At 41.9% G+C, this 23,863-nt stretch overlaps 1 protein-coding gene across 4 annotated transcripts in view; it reads right to left on the bottom strand.

Annotated features, from left to right (window-relative positions):
* LOC128685385 (zinc finger protein 549) overlaps positions 1-23,863 on the bottom strand; it is a 185,965-nt gene that overhangs the window by 16,482 nt on the left and 145,620 nt on the right. For 2 of the 4 annotated variants that reach the window (XM_053771899.2, XM_070082901.1), the window contains one exon: positions 3,674-3,787. The exons of the other annotated variants lie outside the window; for them this stretch is intronic. In XM_053771899.2, the coding sequence (XP_053627874.1) occupies positions 3,674-3,787 (114 nt within the window). The remainder of the gene's footprint in view (positions 1-3,673; positions 3,788-23,863) is intronic. 4 annotated transcript variants of the gene reach the window in all.

Genomic DNA, 23,863 nt, shown 5'->3' with positions numbered 1-23,863 from the left:
TGGGAGTGGACGTGTCAGTGGATGGGTCTATGAAAGATGAGGTGAATCATCGAATTGATGAGGGGAAAAGAGTGAGTGGTGCACTTAGGAGTCTGTGGAGACAAAGAACTTTGTCCTTGGAGGAAAAGAGGGGAATGTATGAGAGTATAGTTTTACCAACGCTCTTATATGGGTGTGAAGCATTGGTGATGAATGTTGCAGCGAGGAGAAGGCTGGAGGCAGTGGAGATGTCATGTCTGAGGGCAATGTGTGGTGTGAATATAATGCAGAGAATTCGTAGTTTGGAAGTTAGGAGGAGGTGCGGGATTGCCAAAACTGTTGTCCAGAGGGCTGAGGAAGGGTTGTTGAAGTGGTTCGGACATGTAGAGAGAATGGAGCAAAACAGAATGACTTCAAGAGTGTATCAGTCTGTAGTGGAAGGAAGGCGGGGTAGGGGCCGGCCTAGGAAAGGTTGGAGGGAGGGGGTAAAGGAGGTTTTGTGTGCGAGGGGCTTGGACTTCCAGCGGGCATGCGTGAGCGTGTTTGATAGGAGTGAATGGAGACAAATGGTTTTTAATACTTGACATGCTGTTGGAGTGTAAGCAAAGTAACATGAAGGGATTCAGGGGAAACCGGCAGGCCGGACTTGAGTCCTGGAGATGGGAAGTACAGTGCCTGCACGCTGAAGGAGGGGTGTTAATGTTGCAGTTTAAAAACTGTAGTGTAAAGCACCCTTCTGGCAAGACAGTGATGGAGTGAATGATGGTGAAAGTTTTTCTTTTTCGGGCCACCCTGCCTTGGTGGGAATCGGCCAGTGTTAATAAAAAAAAAAATTGAAAATGTACCAGAAATGTTATAAATGGTGCAAAGGCGACACTAAAACAATATCAAAGATGGTTGACACAAACCCACTGTCATTATAGTATGCTTCTCACTTAGCAACAAATTTGTTTACCAATGTGGTCTTAGGAACGGAACTCAGTCATTAAGCAAGGAGAGGCTGTATACAGCCTCTCCTCTCTTACCAATGGAGTTCTGTTCCTAAGACCACATCGGTAAACGAATTCATCGCTAATCAAGGAGTCACCCCTTACTGACGTTTCAAAAGTGTCACCACCCAAAATTGAAATTCCTTTCAATCTGTTTATTATTAACAGTAATACAACTTGAAATAGGTCAATGACTTACTTCCGAGATATTCCAGAAAATGCGTGCATAGCTGATTACTTGGGATTTTCTTTTTTTTTCAAGAAAACTGCACTTTTTTCAGTTTTTGCTTAGGATAAGAGTAATCTTCTATAATTACCCTTCAGGCACATAGCGCCTAACATTTTCTGTAATGGCTGCAGTCATTTTTTTTTTTTATCCCTTCCTGCCCTCCACCCCTCAATACCTCTCTACAAAATGTCAGTTTTTATTAATTTGGGAGTCTTTATCATACTTCTATGTTATTTATACCTATTATTCTGGAATAAATATGATAGGTAGATAACTTTTTTATTTTATTATAAAAAATAATAATAAGGTTATCTACCTTTATTGATAGTAATAGTATAATTATACAATATTTTATAGTGGGGTAAGGCACATCTCCTTGCAGCATGGGGTAGCATCAGTTACTGAGACACTACTGGTTTCTCCCTCTGTTGTAGCTCTGCCCACTTTGTAACGATGCCAAATGGTGAATTAAATACGTATAGTAAAATAAAAATCAAACTCCAACTTGATAACTTTATTTTAATGTGCATAACTAATATATATTACAGAAAACAATAAAAGGTTTCCCATCACATTTATTCCAAATTGATATCAGAAACACGATAAATACCCTAGAACTGTAATAAATATGCCAAAATGAATAATATAAGCCATATTATGTGAGGGGTAAGGGCAGAGGCTGTCATTCTCTCATCTGTACCTCTAGTCTATAATGAAAGAAAAAGGAGTTTACATCAGGGCAAACTCTCCTAGATCACTCTTATCATAAGAAAAAAATGCAAAAATAGCGTGATTTTTCCTGATTTTTTTTTCTAAGTCGTATGCTATGCTCTCTGTCTCATGGCATCGTAAGAAAAGATTAAACTCAGTGAACAAGGTATGTCAATGGTAATAATAATTTATAATAATAGTTTATAATAATAATTTATTTTCATATAGTCAGACTTGAGTTCTGGAAATGGGAAGTACAATGCCTGCACTTTAAAGGAGGGGTTTGGGATATTGGCAGTTTGGAGGGATATGTTGTATATCTTTATATGTATATGCTTCTAAACTGTTGTATTCTGAGCACCTCTGCAAAAACAGTGATAATGTGTGAGTGTGGTGAAAGTGTTGAATGATGAAAGTATTTTCTTTTTGGGGATTTTCTTTCTTTTTTGGGTCACCCTGCCTTGGTGGGAGACGGCCGACTTGTTGAAAAAAAAAATAATAATTTATAATAGTAAGAAGAATAATTTATAATAATAACAATATACAAGGAGCAAGGGGCTGGTAACCCCTTCTCCTGTATATATTACTAAATTTAAAAGGCAAAACTTTCGTTTTTCCTTTTGGGCCACCCCGCCTCGGTGGGATATGGCCGGTGTGTTGAAAGAAAGAACAATATACGAATAATAATTTATAATAATAATTTATAATATAATAAATACTAATCGTTCTGGAGTGCTTCAAATGTCATACGTATTTTATATAGGTTTGATAGCTGACATTTAAAGCACTCCAGAGCAATTATTATTATTATGATTATTACCATCAATATACCTTGATCACTGAGTTTAATCATTTCTTAAGCTGCCATGATACACCGAGAATGTAAACACAGACGAACACACCAGCTAACCTCTTTACTGTGAACCTTTGTACTTCTTCCATTTTCCTCTTGCAAGTGCTGTTGCACTTCTATTTTCTACTATGGGATGCACAATAAAGTACAAATTTATAGATGAAATATGTAGTCTTGGAGACTGCTTGATGCTGAGATGCATCACTAACCCCTTTACAATGAACTTTTGTACTTTTTACATTTTCCTGTTGTTTTTCCTCTTGGAAGAGGAAAAAACAACAGGAAATTTGTACAGATATGTAGTCTTGGAGACTGTGAAAGCTAATGTTCTGAGGGACTGTAGGAAGGAGATTCAGATGCTTGATGCTGAGATGCTGTGTTGCCCGTTCGTGATCCAAGTTCTCATATATAGTATACAATAACGACTCGTCAGAGCCCGTCGTAACTCCGAGTTGTCGGGAAACGAGTACATTGGTAAGTGAGGAGAGGCTATATATTTTTTTTCCTACTACCTATGATCTAATTATACAATTAGCCATATAGTGAATATGTTCCATTAGTAATAAGGGTTGGAAGGCAAGAGTTGTTTGTTTCACACCTAAGCATATTTAAAAAAAAAATTCCAACTATAATAAAAAATGTTCAACCATGGTCACCCAACACCACTTGGGAAATTATCAGCATAAATTAGTAAGTTCTATATTTTCAGATATGCCCCTTAATTAAAAAATCATTTACCAGAACTTCAAATAAACACTAATATAAAAAAATAAGAAAACTAATATGGTTAAAAGAGGTTGGTCTGACAAAATACAGACCAGACATAGTCCTACCCATTTTGTCTGGTGCAAAAATTTCTTTTCATTAATATACTAGGTTGCATGTAATAAAATGTTAGATGCATGCTCTAACCTCATCTCTTCATTGGCGGCAAACATGTCACTCTCACGATGGTGGTGATTGTGTGCCTCATAGGCCCTCTTGGAGTAAAACAGAGCCGAGCACAAGTTGCACTGCACCACTTCCCTGTTATTCAGGGGTCAATGCAGAAGAGCAGGAGTTTAATTTCTTTCATATCACTCCAAATAAGAGAAAACAAAATTTTATAAAAACTATAATTTATTACTACAATGTCAACTTATAAAAAACTATCAAAGCTACCTATTCTGTTAACTACATACTGTATATAGGTTCAGCATCATCACTTAAGCAAAAACACACTGTGAAAGAATCTACATTATGCAAATACCCCTCTCCCTCAATTTGCAGTCCCAGAACACATGATTTCATACATGTACCGAGTTTGCAATACCTGCTGCAAGTGAGAGTTTCCAATAGTTTAGAAAAAACAAGTGTTAAGAGAGTACAATCTACAAATGTGTGTGTTCTACAAGTCTGGTGTGTATGGGGAGGAAGAGAGGGTGAGGAAGTGTGTGTGAGTGAGAGAGAATATGTGAGTAAGAGTGTGTGTACTCACCAATTTGTGGCTGCAGGGGTTGAGTCACAGCTCCTGGCCCAGCCTCTTCACTGGTCACTACTAGGTCCTCTCTCTCCCTGCTCCATGAGCTTTATAATACCTCGTCTTAAAACTAATGGTTCCTGCCTCCTCTACGTCACTTTCTAGACTACATTCCACTTCCTGACCACTCTATGACTGTTGAAATACTTCCTAACAACCCTATGACTCATCTGAGTCTTCAACTTCCAATTGTGACCCTTGTTTCTGTGTCCCATCTCCGGAACATCTTGTCTCTGTCTGTCTTGTCAATTCCTCACAGTATTTTGTATGTCGTTATCATGTCTTCCCTAACTCTCCTGTTCTCCAGTGTCATCAGGCCGATTTCATAAGAATATAAGAAAGAAGGAACACTGCAGCAAGCCTACTGGCCCATGCGAGGCCAGTAGGCTTGCACTTAACCCGTAAATGGTCCAAACATATATATACGTTCTCTCACACAGCGCCCCGATTATGAAAAAAAAAAATTAATAGAAATAAATAGCACAATTTTCCAAGTGTTATAGGATAAAAAAATTTTTTAGGGGCAGTACTTGCCAAGATATGAGGCCGCAAAGCTGGCACCGGATGCTACCTGACAGCAACATTGAGTTCTGCCACTTGCATAAGTCTTGCCGATATACCTTTTTTTCTCGTTTTTATATTATTTTATATATTTTTTATGTTCTGATAATTACAGTTTATAGTAGTTCTTCTCATTTCATAACCAATCTTTGTTCTGACACTAATATTAGGTACTGAAATTGTACTCAAATTGTCACAGACACATTGACAGGTGGTCATTTACTATTGTCTAGAAATACAGTGGACCCCCGGTTAACGATATTTTTTCTCTCCAGAAGTATGTTCAGATGCCAGTACTGACCGAATTTGTTCCCCTAAGGAATATTGTGAAGTAGATTAGTCCATTTCAGACCCCCAAACATACACGTACAAACGCACTTACATAAATATACTTACATAATTGGTCGCATTCGGAGGTGATCGTTATGCGGGGGTCCACTGTATATACAAAGTATTTATAAGTCCCAGCAATGTTTTGGACACATGGGAGTATATAATAATAATAATAATAATAATCAGAGAGAGCCACTTGTGAACCAACAGGTATAACAAATGATGACGGTATTTGCCAGTCATCCTTGCACAGTATAGCACTGTCTGGATTTTTTGGGGTTATCCTAGGTAATTTACACTATGTATACATAATTGTATTTATGCGTACCTGTGAGACAGAGAGACAGAGATAGACGAACAGATAGACATAGAATGAGACAGATGGAGATAGAGTCAGCCAGCCAGTCAGCCACCCAGCCAACCTGCTTAACATGCATTACACGTTCCAGAATTGTTTCTCCATACTTACGGCATACGTTATAAGACATTCTGAAAGGATGTTACACATGGGTTATTATCGAGGTTTTTGATATTTCCTCGACCACTTATGGCCACATCCACCTCAAAGCCACTAAACTCAGGGTCAGCATCACTTTCCTCTTAACCCTTCAACTGTTTCGGTCGTATATATACATCTTACGAGCCAATGTTTCCAACGTATTTATATGCATAAATTCTAGTGGCTTCAAATCAAGCGGGAGAAAGCTGGTAGGCCTACATGAGAGAGAATGGGTCTGCATGGTGGGTGTGCACCCTGTGAAAAAAAATCTTGGACTCAGTGGTGCACTGTGGGAAGGCCATCTTGGTACAGTGGTCCCTCGTTTATCGTAATTAATCCGTTCCTGGAGGTGTTACTATTATCGAAATCTACAATTTTCGAATCAATTTTCCCCATAAGAAATAATGTAAATACAATTAATCCGTTCCTGACACCCAGAAGTATTAAAACAAAAATTTTTTCACATGAAATATAGATGTAGTACATAAACAATACAGTGGCACATGATGAATGAAACTAACAGCATAACACTTACCCTTATTGGCGATTCTTCTTAGTGTATGGAAGACTGGAGGAGGAGAGAGATTGGATTATTTACAGTTTGGAAGGGGAATCCCCTTCCATCAACATCTCAGGTACCAATTGCTTTTCTGGGGTTACTTCTCTTCTCTGTTTCTTAATGCCACTAGGACCAGCTTGAGAGGCACTGGAGTCCTGTCTCGCAAAGTAACTGTCCAGAGAGCTCTGTTTCTGGCGTCCCTAAAATGGGCCAAGACTTTGTCTCTGTACATGTTGCCAACATGGCTTGCAACAGCCTTGTCAGGGTGATGTTTCTCCATAAATCTTTCCATCTTAGCCCACATTTCAAAAATCTCCTTAATTTCTGAAGAAGGCACTTTCTTCCATCTCTCTTTCTCCTCCTCTGCAGCAAGATTCTGAGCTGCGATCTGTTGCTCTTCCTGCTGAAGCTCTTGCAGCTCCTCAGTGGTGAGCTCTTCGGTGTGGTCTTCCACCAACTCTTCCACATCCTCCAAACTCACATCCAACCCCATGGAACTCCCCAGTGCCACAATAGATTTAACAATAGACACAGGCTCATCAGGGTCAGCCCCAAACCCTTCAAAATCCCTCTTGTCGACACAATTTTCTCCAAGCAGAGTTCAAAGTCCTGGTGGTCACTCCCTCCCAAGCCGTACCTATAAGGGTTATGCAATGGAGGATGCTGAAGTGTTCTCTCCAAAAATCTCTTAGGGTCATGTGAGTGTCTGAGGTCACATTCAAGCACCTTTGAAACATTGCTTTGGTGTAGAGTTTTTAAAAGTTTGCAATGACCTGCTGGTCCATGGGCTGGAGGAGAGGAGTGGTACTGGGGTGCAAGAACTTTACTGTGATGAACCCAAACTCCTCAAAAATTAGGTCATCCAAGTTTGGAGGATGAGCAGGTGCATTGTCCATTACTAGGAGGCACTTGAGATCCAATTTCTTTTCCAGGAGGCAATTCTTCACACTAGGGCCAAACACTTCGTTGAACCACTCGACGAAAATGTCCCTCGTGACCCATGCCTTACTATTAGATTTCCAAAACACACACAATTTACTCTTCATAACATTGTTTTTCCTGAACACTCTGGGATTTTCAGAATGGTACACTAGTAACGGCTTCACTTTGAAATCCCCACTAGCATTAGTACAGAACATGAGCGTCAGCCTGTCTTTCATAGGCTTGTGTCCTGGCAGTGCTTTTTCCTCCTGTGTAATGTAGGTCCTCTTTGGCATTTTCTTCCAAAAGAGGCCTGTTTCGTCACAATTGAACACTTGTTCATGTTTCAGTCCTTCAGCCTCTATGTACTCCTTGAATTCATGCACATATTTTTCAGCTGCTTTGTGGTCCGAACTGGCAGCCTCACCATGCCTTACCACACTGTATATGCCACTACGGTTCTTAACTCTCTCAAACCAACCTTTGCTGGCCTTAAATTCACTCACATCACCACTATTTGCAGGCAATTTCTTTACCAGATCGTCGTGCAACTGCCTAGCCTTTTCACAAATAATCGACATCATAATACTATCTCCTGCTAATTGTTTCTTGTTTATCCACACCAATAATAACTTCTCAACCTCTTCGAGTACTGGTGATCTCATTTTTGTCAGCATATTTACCCCTTTGCAACAGCAGCAGCCTTGATTTCCTTTTTCTTGGCCACGATGAAACATATGGTTGTATAGGGTTTGTTATACATCCTATCCAGTTCAGCCACACTTACGCCACTTTCATATTGTTCAATGATGTTTTTCCTAAATTCAATCGTATTTCTCACCTTCTTTATCAAAGGCTTGGCACTAGGAGCTTTCTTTGAGCCATGGTAGCTTATTTAGTACTTTTAAGCACTAAAATGAATGGAATAGTATTATGAAATATTTTGTAGGAGCAAGTGAGGGGACCTTCGCTCACTGGTAAACAATGCCAGACTGGCTGGGTAGGGAGGCCGTCCCACCTCACAGTGCGCGTACACGCTCCGGATGAACTACTATTCGCGAGTCAATCTATGATTAGTGAGCCCATGTTTTTACGAAAATATCACTATGATTTCCGAAATTTACGACTCTCGAGCCCTACGATTATCGAGGGACCACTGTAGTCCATTTTCACCATGCCTCGCTGTGAGAAGTACCTCACTCCTCGCCGGATTGGAGGTCTACTGTTCCCAAGTGATAGTTCCAACAGCGATGGAAGTGCCAGTGAAAGTGAATTTCATGGTTTTAGAGAGGGCGTGACCGAAAGCAGTGCCCAAAATAACGTAATTAGTGATGAAAACCCAGATGACCCACAACCGTCCACCTCTGGTGCTGGCACATTTCATTCACGTTCACCTGTACAGTAGGGCTCCGCTTTACGGCGTTTCGCCTTATGGCATTCCTCTAATATGGCGATGTCAAATTATGACCAAAATTTACTATACAGCAAGCAGTCTTTCAAATACGGCGCACCCCACCCGGTTTGTTTACATTCTCCATGACCACATCTATTACGTCAGGAAACTTTGCAAAATTTCAAGTGTTTTAAAGTTACTTATTATTATTAAAGATTAGCCGGTATTCTCCCGGCCTGGGCCTTTTCTTAAAGTTACTGTGTATTTTATGTACTCTGATAATTATACTTATGTGTACCTGTACCTAAATATACTTACACACTGTGCTGGTGTGCAGGTACACATTAAAATCGCTGAGAGTCTCTCTACTCATGACGCCAATACTATGTAATAATAATCACTCTTGGGCACACTAAATGTCTTATTTTACATTAATATAGGCATTTTCATTAATCCATCTATGATATTTTCCTCAAAATTATATATGAAACCCATTACATAGCATATAAACATAATATATACACTCACAGAATAAAAATTGACGTAAATATGAGATTTATTTACAAAGCGGCTGTGTAGGTAGTGTCGGAAGAATTACGTTTCCTCTAGTCATACAGGGGGATAACTGTGGAAAAATATTCTTTTCGTATGCCTTCACTCTATATATAACAATTCACGACCTTTGTGGGTTTAGTGCTATTTATTATGATGATAATAATAATAATAATATCTTCATTCACTCTAAAAATGGTGTGTTGCTGTTTGTTTATTCTGTACTAACTTGTACAACTTGTACACAATGTAAGAGTATTTGTATTGTGAGGTAATTATTATTATAATAAAAAAAATATTGAGGTAAATGTTTTACAAACTCTTACAAATGTTAAGTAAGACACATATGCAACAGTTAGGTATCTTTATTTCGAAACGTTTCGCCTACACAGTAGGCTTCTTCAGTCGAGTACAGAAAAGTTGATAGAAGCAGAAGATACTTGAAGACGATGTAATCAGTCCATCACCCTTAAAGTTTTGAGGGTGATGGACTGATTACATCGTCTTCAAGTATCTTCTGCTTCTATCAACTTTTCTGTACTCGACTGAAGAAGCCTACTGTGTAGGCGAAACGTTTCGAAATAAAGATACCTAACTGTTGCATATGTGTCTTACCTAACAATCTGTCGGTATTTTATACCATTTTAATGTTCTTACAAATGTACGTGAATGAACTAAAAGTAGACACATATTAATACGCATTTATTTCGCCTGACCAAGTGATCTCCCACTACCTGTTCAGTTTGTATTCTTACATAGTCTGAACTCTGTATCTCATTCTCTCTCTTATTTACTCTTTCGTTAACTAGTTGGCTCTCATTGACGATGGCATCTAAGCTTAGCTGTGATAAAAAGGAGTCGTAAGCCCCTTGCTTTAAGTGCTAAGTTAGAGGATGATGGTGTGCCATTCTGATTTTATTCAACATTAATATTAATATTCTAAGGTGAGTAATAAATGTACTCTGTGTGTATCTTACCTTTTATTATATTTTAATGCCTATTTCTATTGCCAACTTAATATTAGTGTAAACTTGTTGTCTGGCATTTATTGCATATTTTATATGTGCTCTGATAATAATACTTGTGGAGCTGTGTGGTAGCCAGGCGGAGGGACAACATTACGTTTTCTCTGCTCAGCCATCAGAGAAAACGTGTATAAATCTGCGTTTAGCCCAGCCACTCCGCTTTTGTTTTCAATTTTCGGCATGAATTATTCATTACTTCTCCCTTTGTTTATGATGGCATCTAAAGGTAGTTGTTAGGAACAATTAAATTCAGTGAACAAGGTATGTCGATGCTAATAATATGGCTCTGGGCCACAGTGTAGGTAGCCGGTAGGTGTAGCCCAGGCGGGCCACACCTACCGGCTACCTACACTGACTTCCTACAAATAAATACTACTCACTTCTCTTCCTATATTAAGACTACACATATTTTAAGGTAAATAGTGAGTGTACTGTATGTGTATTTTAACTCTCTGGGCTGTTTTAACCCTTTCAGGGTCCAGAGGCCAAATTTCAAAGTGTGCACCAGAGTCCAAGAATTTTCAAAAAAAAATTTTTTATTTTTTCTTATGAAATGGTAGAAAATCTTTTTCTGAAGGTAATAAAACAAAAAGTACGAAATTTGATGGAAAACTGACAAAATTATGCTCTCACAAATTTTGATGTGTCAACAATATTTGCGAATCGGCAATTTTGCAGACTTTGACTCCCTTTTTAGACCAATTACATTATTCCAGTCGACCAAATTCTTAGCTATTTCACTAGTATTACTTCTATTCTATCAATTGAGCACAAGAAATCGCCAAGTCAACTGTTTCAACTACAAAATAAAGTGATCGGAAATTGGTAATTTGGCCAATTTAACACAAAGTTCAAAATATTCCAATTTCAAAATAGGGTCCAGAATAAACAATGTAGGTATTCCTGGCACTAAACTAACATTTCTTCTGTTCATTAGTTACAAATGAATCCCATTTTGATTATTTATTCACATAATGAATTTTTATTCAAACCAAACAATAGAAGATTTACTGTTATGCAATATTGTAATAATTGTAAAAATATCATCAAAACATTTGTGGATGTATATTAGACCCACCAGCTGGCATGTGTTAGACGTGTGAGGTCGTTTGTTTACTCTTGAACATCGGCAAAAATTTAACATTTCCTCTACTTTGAGCTCAGTTTCAAGCCATTTCTAGCGCTAAAACCAATCAAAATCATCTCCAGTTCTGTAATATGTCTTCCATTCTATCAAATGCGACCAAGAAATCGCAAATACAACTATAAAAAACATACAAAAAACACTGCAAAGTTGCTGTTTTAATCTAAAATCATGGTCTTAGTTTTTTCTCTCATTATACACTGTGTGCTGCAGGATTTGTTTTATGTGGTGCACACATACCACATAGATGTATTCTCTCATATCTAGGCCCAAATTTACCACTCACAGCTTATCAGTGAGCTGAGCTTATGGCGTAGATCTACGGTTTGGACCCTGAACGTAAAGCCGTAGATCTATGGCACGAACCCTGAAAGGGTTAAATATCATATATTAAGTATGAGACGGGGAGCCAGGGCTACCTACACCTGACTTCCTACAATTAAGTACTACTCACCTCTCTCCCTACATTAAGATTACAAATACACCTACCATCCAACTTACGACTAAGCTTAGTTCCGACCAACCGGTCGTAAGTCGAAATGGATGGAAGTCGAACCTTTGAAAATTGCCGACATATTGGGTAGGGCATAATGTCAAAACTTTCCTATATAAACTACCTACATAATACTGTAATGTAATGTACAATCATTATTTCATTCTTTTTACCATAATTTACTTCTATTGTTGTATTTTAATTATTTATGTACTGTATGGACGCTGTATAGCCCTTGTGGCTTAGCGCTTCTTTTTGATTATAATAATAATAATATGTACTGTATATAATGTATACATGGTAGTGATATGTATTGTAAATTTTACATCGCATACAGTATCATACGTTACTATTATCTTTATGTATTGTCGACACAGTGGAATGAGAGAATACCACTGGTAGTATCATCCTGCCAGAATGTTGTGCAACCTCTACCCTAAGTAAAGAGAAACAACTCTGGAACATGTGTAATACATATCCGGCTGGCTGGCTGGGTGGCCGGGTCTGTGGTTGGCCGGGTGGGTGGGTGGGTGGCCAGGTGGGTGGGTGGGTGGTTGGATGGATGGGTGGGTGGGTGGGTGGCTGGATGGGTGGGTGGGTTGGTGGTTGGTTGACTGGCTGACCGAATGTGGCTGTCTCTTTGTATCTCTCTCTCTGTATCTCTCTGCATCTCTCTCTCTCTCTCACTGGTGCACGTAAGTCAAGTTATCATACATATTATAAATTACCTAGGATAACCCAAAAAATCCAGACAAAGTGCTATACAGTGGATCTGTGCTCCAGTGCCCTAAGTTAATAATAATAATAATAATCATTATTAATACAATAATACATATGTACTAATATTAATATTATTATTATTATTATTAAGCTATAATATAATAATCGTGTCCACTCATTACTTACCTTATAATATCTGTAGTTTTAATGTAGAGTGAGAGGTGAGTAAACAAGATTAAATGAATAAATGAGAGAGAGAATGAGAATGTAGAATGTTCACGAGTTATGTAAACAAACGTTGTTGTTGTTGTTACCAGCCCCGACACGAATGATTCCTGTTCACTGTCAAGCCGACCAGAAAAACATCACATATTTGTTAATTTATATGTTATGTAGCATGTTTATTATATAATTTTGAAAAAAAATCATAGATGGATTAAGCAAAATGTCTATATTAACGTTTTATACACATTTAATGCGCCTCAGTGATTATTATTGTTATCATTATTAATATGGCGTCTTCAAGACCAAGTACACTCTTAATGAGTGGCTCTGAGACAGACACACAGGTAGACAGACACAGGTAGACAAAGACAGACACAGGTAGACAGAAAGACACACAGGTAGACATAAAGACACACAGGTAGACATAAAGACAGACACACAGGTAGACAGAAAGACAGACACACTAGTAGACAGACAGATAAACACACAGAGATACAGACAGGTTTATGTGCAACAGTGAAAACAAATAGAGAGTTGGAGAGTAAGAGCCTTTCTTGCCACAATCTCCAGTGCAAGATTCAGACTTCATCTTAGGGGCCATGGTGAAATTTACTGTCCAGTTAGTACAGTTAATACAGTATGATGCTGCTGATAGGGCAGGGTTACTCAAACTGATGCTGCCTGCATGACACATTGCCGCCGCGAGTATTGTCAAATATTGTACAGTGGTGTGCATCAGCCGGCCCAGCCCAGCTGCCAGATGCATGGTCGTAAGTCGAGTGGACGTATGTCGAGCAGGTCTTAAGTCGGATGGTAGGTGTACTTTAAGATAAGTAATGAATGTACTGTGAATGTATTTTACTTTGTGTGTTTTTAATGCCCAGTTCTATTACTAACTTAATATAATTTAGTATAAACTTGTTGTCTGGCATTTATATGGATTTATAAATGGAAAAAATGGCATTCTGCCTTCCAGCGATGTCTGCTTTCCGGCGACAGCCTGGAACCTAACCTGCCATATAAGAGGGGCCCTACTGTACCAGGACAAAAAAGGAAACTATTTCCCTGTTTACAGGACTCAGATCTGAGCAGTGAAAGTGATAATGATAGTGATTTCAAAGTTATTGAAAGCAGCTCGAGTTGAGACAGTGAGGGGGAATATTCACCAGTGAAGCGGCAGTATGTATGACACAACATGCGTTCTGGTAGTGTATCTTATGCCTTTCCAAGGTAAAGGAGTAAATCTGGGAGTACATCCCTTGGCCCTACACCACGACCTGACAGCGAAGATGACGATATTGTTACAATGGGGATGTGTAATGTGCGTGGGAAAGGTGATGGTGGTGGTGATGTTGGCGGTGGCATAAGTCATGTGGCACCAGCAGTGGGCCACACTACTATTGACACTGCTGACTCTGCACAAGCACAACCAGCCTCACCCAACCCCACATTCCCACAACATCCACAACCACAACCTGCACAACCACAACCACATTTCAATATCCAGAACCCACCAGCAGACCGAATCTGGGATTTGCAGCAAGGTGACGATTTTATTCCCAATCCCCATGACTTTGATGAAAAACAAAGTGGAATACGGCCATTGTGTACACTTGGGAACAATGCTACTGAACTAGAATGCTTTCAGTTATTCTTTGATGAACCCCTGATGGAAATTATTGTCAGGGAAAGCAACACACACTATAAGTACACCATGGCAAATACAATTCTTTCACCAAGGTCATGGCTACACCAGTGGAAGGACACAACTGTGGCATAGATGTACCTGTTCTTTGCCACAAGAATGCTTATGCCACATGTGTATAAGCACACTGTCACCACATATCGGTCAATGGAATGCCTGATTTCAACCCTAGGTTTTAGTGATATTATAGGAGTCAATCGTTTTTTGATACTGTTACATATGTTACACTTTTCAGACAAAACAAGGCCTGACAGAAGCGACAGGTTATATAAGATCAGAAATGTGTTTATGTACCTGAAACAAAAGTGTTGCATTTATTTGTATCCCTTCAGGAAGCTTGTTATTGAAGAGTCTTTGATTTTATTCAAAGGAAGACTCTCATTCAAGCAGTGCATACTAAGCAAGAGGAAATGCTTTGGTATAAAGTTATTTGTACTGTGTGATTGCAAAAGTGGTCTCATGTTGGATATCATTGTGCACACTGGCAGTAATACATTGAGAGATGCCAGGAAGTTATTGGGTATCTCTGGTGATGTGGTTAGAACAATGATGGAACCATATCTTGGTAAGGGGCATATGTTATATACTGATAACTGGTACACAAGCCCCGTACTCAGTGATTTCTTGCAAGTGAACCTGACAGACGTGTTTGGCATAGTGCGTGTTAATTGTAAGCATATGCCAAGGTTCAACGCTGGCACTCGCAGAGGTGAGGTGCAGGCCTTTGCTGCCAATGACATCATGGCATTTTGGTGGCATGACAAACGTGATGTCACATTGTTGACATCAGTTCACCGAAATGAAATGGCACACACTGGCAGCCACAATAGAGAGACCAATGAACCCATTCCAAAACCTGCAGCTGTCATGGACTACAACCTCAATATGCGCTTAGTGGACAAATGTGACATGCAGACTGGGTTTGCTGATTGTGTACGCAAGAGTTGTAAGTGGTATATGAAACTTTTTTTTCCATCTTCTTGATATTTCCATGCTAAATGCTCATAACATATACAAGTTGAGGACCAACAACAAACCAAAATATGGTGAATTTTGTTTGTCAGTCATCAGACAAATAATCGCAAAGTACCGAGGAGCAACACCTGCAATAGACCAGCGCCCACGAAATTACCAACACACGCCATCTCATTTGAGGCCTGGTGATCACTACCCCATACAACTGCCTCCTACTGCTTTCAAGAAAAGTGCTCAGAAGAGGTGTTTTGTATGTGAACATACCACAAGATGCCCACAAACACGCAAACACTTGTTTTATGTGTGAGGAGTGTCAAGTACCACTCTGCATATACCCATGTTTCAAAGAGTTCCAAAAGTTGCAGCAGTTCTAGGAAAGTGTTCAGTGACTGTACATATGTATATATATTATGGAACAATAGTAATAAACAATGTTTTGTATTGTTTGTTTGTGTAAACAAGTTTTTTATACAATCTAATAGTGATAATGTTTGTTCAGTTATTGTGTTGTAAACAATGAGTGTATATTTGAACAATGCACCTTACTTTGGTCTCACAGGCCACGTAAGTTACTTAGAAAATAAAAATATTGGAAAATACAAGAAACCTTCGAATTGGAGTAAATAAAAGAATACCGGGTGGACGGCATTCGCTGCTGTTGCCATATGCCGCTCATTTTCTGCCAACTTTGTGCCTCTGTATCTCGGTAAGTACTGATGGCAAAAACAATTTTTTAGGCTTAAAACACTCAGTAAAATAATCCTAACATTTGGTAAGAATTTTTTTTTTTTTTTTTGAATATTTTGCGACATAGAATGACAGTTTCAGAAAGGGGCCTGCGACAGTCAAAGGTTTAATAGTTTGGCTTTTCCCATCCAACTCCTGTTACCCTCTCTACTTGTAATTCTACTATGTATTCAAAACACAGAACCATGTGATCACTAGCTCCAAGGGGCCTCTCATATGTAATGTCCTCAATGTCTGAACTGCTCAGAGTGAACACAGGGTCCAGTCTTGCTAGTTCATCCTCTCCTCTCTCTCTCTCTCTCTGGTAGTGTCCTTAGGATGTTGATGCATAAGGTTTTCCAGTACCACATCCATCATCTTGCTCTCTATGTTTTGGGACCCCCGTGTGGCTCCAGGTTTTCATAGTCGATCTCCCTGTGGTTGAAATCGCCCATAACCAGTAACTTTGCTCTGCTCGAGTGAGCTCTTCTTGCCACCTCAACCAGTGTGCCCACCATTACTCTGTTCCTCTCTTCATATTCCTCTCTTGGCCTCCTGCAGTTCTGTGGTGGATTATACATCACTGCAATGACTACCTTATGTTCCCCAGACTGAAGTGTACCTACTACGTAGTCCCTTCCTCCAATCTCGTCCATGCCTTCCATTTTCTCAAATCTCCATCGGTCTTTTGTGAGCAGTGCAACCCCTCCTCCCCCTCTGCTCCTTCTATCTTTCCTCAGGATCTGATATCCTGGTGGGAAGATTGTGTCTGTTATTGTCTCAGTGAGTTTTTCTGTGACTGCTATGATGCCTGGGGACTTCTCACTCATTCTTTCATGCCACTCCTCATATTTATTCGTTATTCCATCCGCGTTTGTGTACCAAACCTTCAACTTCTTTTCTAATACTGTTATCCTGAGAGAAGATTGGGGTTGGGGAATCAGGAGCCCTGGCAGGTGCCTACAGGGAGTTGGGGTGGGGGCAGAGTTCCCATAGGGGGTTGCTGTATGGGGGGTGGGGGCAGAGGGATCAGTGTGTGAGTGTCAGTTTAGATTGCTCAGTTGCCTTGGGGTTGTCGTGGTTGGAGTCCTTCTGCAGGTGTTTCTGGAGGGTGTGCTTGCTCTTTCACCTGCATCTGGGTTCTTCTGCTCATCTTCATCATTTCCTCTCGTTCCTCCTTTCGTTTTTGTACTCTTTCAGTATCAACCTTTCCTCGTGTTCTGTCTCGATCGAGGTACACTCTGGTACTCTTGTTTCTCTCTCAGTCATGCTTTCTCCTGCAGAATTATGATTTGAGTTGATTCTGCCTTGAAAATTACTTTGAGAGGCCATTTCCATCCCTTTGCAAACCACCCAATGTGTGTGTGTGTGTGTGTGTACTCACCTAATTGTGGTTGCAGGGTTCAAGACTCAGCTCCTGGCCCCGCCTCTTCAGTGATCGCTACTAGGTCCTCTTTCTGCTCCCTGAGCTTTGTCATACCTCGTCTTAAAGCTATGTATGGTTCCTGCCTCCACTACATCACTTGCTAGACTATTCTACTTCCTGACACCTCTATGGCTAAAGAAATGCTTCCTAACATCCCTGTGACTCGTCTGAGTCTTCAGCTTCCAATTATGACCCCTTGTTTCTGTGTCCCCTCTCTGGAACATCCTGTCTCTGTCCACCTTATCTATTCCACGGAGTATTTTGTATGTCGTTATCATGTCTCCTGTGACCCTCCTGTCCTCCAGTGTCGTCGGGCCGATTTCCCTCAACCTTTCTTCGTAGGACATTCCCCTGAGCTCCGGAACTAACCTTGTTGCAAACCTTGCACTTTCTCTAATTTCTTGATGTGCTTGGCCAGGTGTGGGTTCCAAACTGGTGCTGCATACTCCAGTATGGGCCTGACGTACACGGTGTACAGTGCCTTAAATGATTCCTTACTAAGGTATTGGAACGCTATTCTCAGGTTTGCCAGGTGCCCATATGCTGCAGCAGTTATCTGGTTGTGTACTTCCGGAGATGTGTTCGGTGTTATAATCACGCCAAGATCTTTCTCCTTGAGCGAGGTTTGCAGTCATTGGCCACCTAGCCTATACTCCGTCTGCAATCTTCTTTGCCTTTCTCCAATCTTCATGACTTTGCATTTGGCAAAGTTGAATTCGAGAAGCCAGTTGCTGGACCACGTGTCCAGCCTGTCCAGGTCTCTTTCAAGGTCTGCCTGATCCTCATCTGATTTAATTCTTCTCATTAACTTCACATCGTCTGCTAACAAGGACACCTCTGAGTCTATCCCTTCCATGTCATTCACGTATACCAAAAATAGCACTGGTCCTAGGACTGACCCCTGTGGGACCCCGCTCATCACAGGTGCCCACTGTGATGCCTCATCACGCACCATGACTCGTTGTTGCCTCCCTGTCCAGGTATTTTCTGATCCATTGAAGTGCCCTTCCCGTTATACGTGCCTGATCCTCTAGTCTCTGCACTAATCTCTTGTGAGGAACTGTGTCAAAGGCCTTCTTGCGGTCCAAGAAGATGCAATCAACCCACCCCCCTCTCTCTCGTTTCTTACTTCTGTTACTTTATCATAAAATTCCAGAAGGTTTGTGACACAGGATTTGCCTTCCATGAAACTGTGCTGGTTGTCATTTATACTTTTGTTCCATTCCAGGTGCTCTACCACTCTCCTCCTGATAATCTTCTCCATGACTTTGCATACTATACACGTCAGTGACACTGGTCTGTAGTTTAGCGCCTCTTTTCTGTCTCCTTTTTTAAAAAATGGGAACTACATTTGCCATCTTCCATACCTCAGGTAGTTGTCCAGTTTCAAGGGATGTGTTGAAGATTGTGGTTAATGGGACACACAGCATTTCTGCTCCCTCTCTAAGGACCCATGTGTGTGTACTCACCTAATTGTGGTTGCAGGGGTCGAGACTCAGCTCCTGGCCCCGCCTCTTCACTGATCGCTACTGGGTCCTCTCTCTCTCTGCTTCCTGAGCTTTGTCATACCTCTTCTTAAAACTATGTATGGTTCCTGCCTCCACTACTTCACTTGCTAGGCTATTCCACTTGCTGACAACTCTATGACTGAAGAAATACTTCCTAACGTCCCTGTGACTCGTCTGAGTCTTCAGCTTCCAGTTGTGACCCCTTGTCCCTGTGTCCCCTCTCTGGAACATCCTATCTCTATCCACCTTGTCTATTCCCCGCAGTATCTTGTTTGTCGTTACCATGTCTCCCCTGACCCTTCTGTCCTCCAGTGTCGTCAGTCCGATTTCCCTTAACCTTTCCTCTGGGACTAGCCTTGTTGCAAACCTTTGTACTTTCTCTAACTTCTTGACGTGCTTGACCAGGTGTGGGTTCCAGACTGGTGCTGCATACTCCAGTATGGGCCTAACATACACAGTGTACAGTGTCTTTAACGATTCCTTATTAAGGTATCGGAACGCTATTCTCAGGTTTGCCAGGCGCCCGTATGCTGCAGCAGTTATTTGGTTGATGTGTGCCTCCGGTGATGTGCTCGGTGTTATGGTCACCCCAAGGTCTTTCTCCCTGAGTGAGGTCTGTAGTCTTTGTCCACCTAGCCTATACTCTGTCTGCGGTCTTCTTTGCCCCTCCCCAATCTTCATGACTTTGCATTTGGCTGGATTGAATTCGAGAAGCCAGTTACTGGACTCCAGGTCTCTTTGCAGTCCTGCCTCATCCTTGTCCGATTTAATTCTTCTCATCAACTTCACGTCATCTGCGAACAGGGACACTTCAGAGTCTATTCCTTCCATCATGTTGTTCACATATATCAAAAATAGCACTGGTCCTAGAACTGACCCCTGTGGGACCCGGCTCGTAACAGGCGCCCACTGTGATACCTCTTCACGTACCATGACTCGTTGCTGCCTCCCTGTCAGGTATTCCGTTATCCATTGCAGTGCCCTCCCTTTTACATGCGCCTGATCCTCCAGCTTCTGCACTAATCTCTTGTGGGGAACTGTGTCAAAGGCCTTCCTGCAGTCTAGGAAAACGCAATCTACCCACCCCTCTCTCTCATGTCTTACTTCTGTTACCTTGTCATAAAACTCCAGGAGCTTTGTGATACAAGATTTGCCTTCCATGAACCCATGCTGGTTTTCATTTATAACCTTGTTCCTTTCCAGGTGTTCGACCACTCTCCTCCTGATAATCTTCTCCATGACTTTGCACACAATACATGTCAAAGACACAGGTCTGTAGTTTAGTGCCTCGTTTCTGTTTCCTTTCTTAAATATGGGGACTACATTAGCTGTCTTCCATTTCTCAGGTAGTTGCCCAGTTTCAAGGGATGTGTTGAAGATTGTGGTTAGAGGCACGCACAGCATCTCTGCTCCTTCTCTAAGGACCCATGGGGAGATGTTGTCCGGTCCCATCGCCTTTGAGGTGTCAAGGTCACTTAAGAGCTTCTTCACCTCCTCCTCAGTTGTTCGTATGTCATCCAACACTTGTTGGTATATTCCCTCTTGATGTTCCCTTCTGTGCTGTCTTCCCACAGCCCTTCCTGTCTCTACTGTAAAAACTTCCTTAAATCTCCCGTTCAGCTCCTCACATACCTCCTGATCATTTCTTGTGAGTTCTCCACCTTCTGTCCTTAATCTGATCACCTGGTCTTTGACTGTTGTCTTCCTCCTGATGTGGCTATACAACAGTTTCGGGTCAGTCTTGATTCTCGATGCTATGTCATTTTCATACTGTCGCTGGGCCTCCCTCCTTACCTGTGCATACTCATTCCTGGCTCTGCGACTGATCTCCCTATTTTCGTGTGTTCTCTGCCTTCTGTACTTTTTCCATTCTCTATTGCACTTTGTTTTTGCCTCCTTACACCGTCGGGTAAACCAGGGGTGTGTGTGTGTGTGTGTGCATGTGCGTGAGAGAGTACTCACCTAATTGTGGTTGCAGGGGTTGAGACTCGGCTCCTGGCCCTGTCTCTTCACTGAACGCTACTAGGTCCTCTCTCTCCCTGCTCTATGAGCTTTATCATACCTCGTCTTAAAGCTATGTGTGGTTCCTGCCTCCACTATGCCACTCACCAGACTGTTCCACTTCCTGACTACTCTATGACTAAAGAAATACTTCCTAACATCCCTTTGACTCATCTGGGTCTTCAACTTCCAATTGTGACCCATTATTTCTGTGTCCCCTCTCTGGAACATCCTGTCTCTGTCCACTCTATTCCACACAGTATTTTGTATGTTGTTATCATGTCTCCCCTAACCCTCCTGTCCTCCAGTGTCATCAGGCCAATTTCCCTTAACGTTTCTTCGTAGGACATTCCCCATAGTTCTGAAACTAACCTTGTCACAAACTTTTGCACTTTCTCTAATTTCTTGACGTGCTTGATCAAGTGTGGGTTCGAAACAGGTGCTGCATACTCCAATATGGGCCTGACGTACACAGTGTACACGGAGTGTGTGTGTGTGTGCACTAGTGTGTGTGTGTGTGTGTGTGTGTGTGTGTGTGTGTGTGTGTGTGTGTGTGTGTGTGTGTGTGTGTGTGTGTGTGTGTGTACTCACCTAGTTGAGGTTGCAGGGGTCGAGTCCAAGCTCCTGGCCCCGCCTCTTCACTGGTCGCCACTAGGTCACTCTCCCTGAACCATGAGCTTTATCGTACCTCTGCTTAAAGCTATGTATGGATCCTGCCTCCACTACATCTCTTCCCAAACTATTCCACTTCCTGACTACTCTGTGGCTGAAGAAATACTTCCTAACATCCCTGTGATTCATCTGTGTCTTCAGCTTCCAACTGTGTCCCCTTGTTGCTGTGTCCAGTCTCTGGAACATCCTGTCTTTGTCCACCTTGTCAATTCCTCTCAGTATTTTGTAAGTCGTTATCATGTCCCCCCTATCTCTCCTGTCCTCCAGTGTCGTCAGGTTGATTTCCTTTAACCTCTCCTCGTAGGACATACCTCTTAGCTCTGGGACTAGTCTTGTGGCAAACCTTTGCGCTTTCTCTAGTTTCTTTACATGCTTGGCTAGGTGTGGGTTCCAAACTGGTGCTGCATACTCCAATATGGGCCTAACGTATACTGTGTACAGGGTCCTGAACGATTCCTTATTAAGATGTCGGAATGCTGTTCTGAGGTTTGCTAGGCGCCCATATGCTGCAGCAGTTATTTGGTTGATGTGCGCTTCAGGAGATGTGCCTGGTGTTATACTCACCCCAAGATCTTTTTCCTTGAGTGAGGTTTGTAGTCTCTGGCCCCCTAGACTGTACTCCATCTGCAGTCTTCTTTGCCCTTCCCCAATCTTCATGACTTTGCACTTGGTGGGGTTGAACTCCAGGAGCCAATTGCTGGATCAGGTCTGCAGCCTGTCCAGATCCCTTAGTAGTCCTGCCTGGTCTTCGATCGAATGAATTCTTCTCATCAACTTCACGTCATCTGCAAACAGGGACACTTCGGAGTCTATTCCTTCCATCATGTCGTTCACAAATACCAGAAACAGCACTGGTCCTAGGACTGACCCCCGTGGGACCCGGCTGGTCACAGGTGCCCACTCTGACACCTCGCCACGTACCATGACTTGCTGCTGTCTTCCTGACAAGTATTCCCTGATCCATTGTAGTGCCTTCCCTGTTATCCCTGCTTGTGTGTACTCACCTAGTTGAGGTTGCGGGGGTCGAGTCCGAGCTCCTGGCCCCGTGTATGTGTGTGTGTGTGTGTGTGTGTGTGTGTGTGTGTGTGTGTGTGTGTGTGTGTGTGTGTGTGTGTGTGTGTGTGTGTGTGTGTGTGTGTGTGTGAGTGTGTGTGTGTGTACTCACCTAGTTGAGGTTGCGGGGGTCGAGTCCGAGCTCCTGGCCCCGCCTCTTCACTGATCGCTACTAGGTCACTCTCCCTGAGCCGTGAGCTTTATCATACCTCTGCTTAAAGCTATGTATGGATCCTGCCTCCACTACATCGCTTCCCAAACTATTCCACTTACTGACTACTCTGTGGCTGAAGAAATACTTCCTAACATCCCTGTGATTCATCTGTGTCTTCAGCTTCCAACTGTGTCCCCTTGTTACTGTGTCCAATCTCTGGAACATCCTGTCTTTGTCCACCTTGTCAATTCCTCTCAGTATTTTGTATGTCGTTATCATGTCCCCCCTATCTCTCCTGTCCTCCAGTGTCGTCAGGTTGATTTCCCTTAACCTCTCCTCGTAGGACATACCTCTTGGCTCTGGGACTAGTCTTGTTGCAAACCTTTGCACTTTCTCTAGTTTCTTCACGTGCTTGGCTAGGTGTGGGTTCCAAACTGGTGCCGCATACTCCAATATGGGCCTAACATACACGGTGTACAGGGTCCTGAATGATTCCTTATTAAGATGTTGGAATGCTGTTCTGAGGTTTGCTAGGTGCCCATATGCTGCAGCAGTTATTTGGTTGATGTGCGCTTCAGGAGATGTGCCTGGTGTTATACTCACCCCAAGATCTTTTTCCTTGAGTGAGGTTTGTAGTCTCTGACCCCCTAGACTGTACTCCGTCTGCGGCCTTCTTTGCCCTTCCCCAATCTTCATGACTTTGCACTTGGTGGGATTGAACTCCAGGAGCCAATTGCTGGACCAGGTCTGCAGCCTGTCCAGATCCCTTTGTAGTTCTGCCTGGTCTTCGATCGAGTGAATTCTTCTCATCAACTTCACGTCATCTGCAAACAGGGACACCTCAGAGTCTATTCCTTCCGTCATGTCGTTCACAAATACCAGAAACAGCACTGGTCCTAGGACTGACCCCTGCGGGACCCCGCTGGTCACAGGTGCCC

Source organism: Cherax quadricarinatus, chromosome 8, assembly GCF_038502225.1.
Source record: "Cherax quadricarinatus isolate ZL_2023a chromosome 8, ASM3850222v1, whole genome shotgun sequence".
Classification (NCBI taxonomy): domain Eukaryota; kingdom Metazoa; phylum Arthropoda; class Malacostraca; order Decapoda; family Parastacidae; genus Cherax; species Cherax quadricarinatus.
This window is presented reverse-complemented; position numbering and strand designations above follow the sequence as displayed.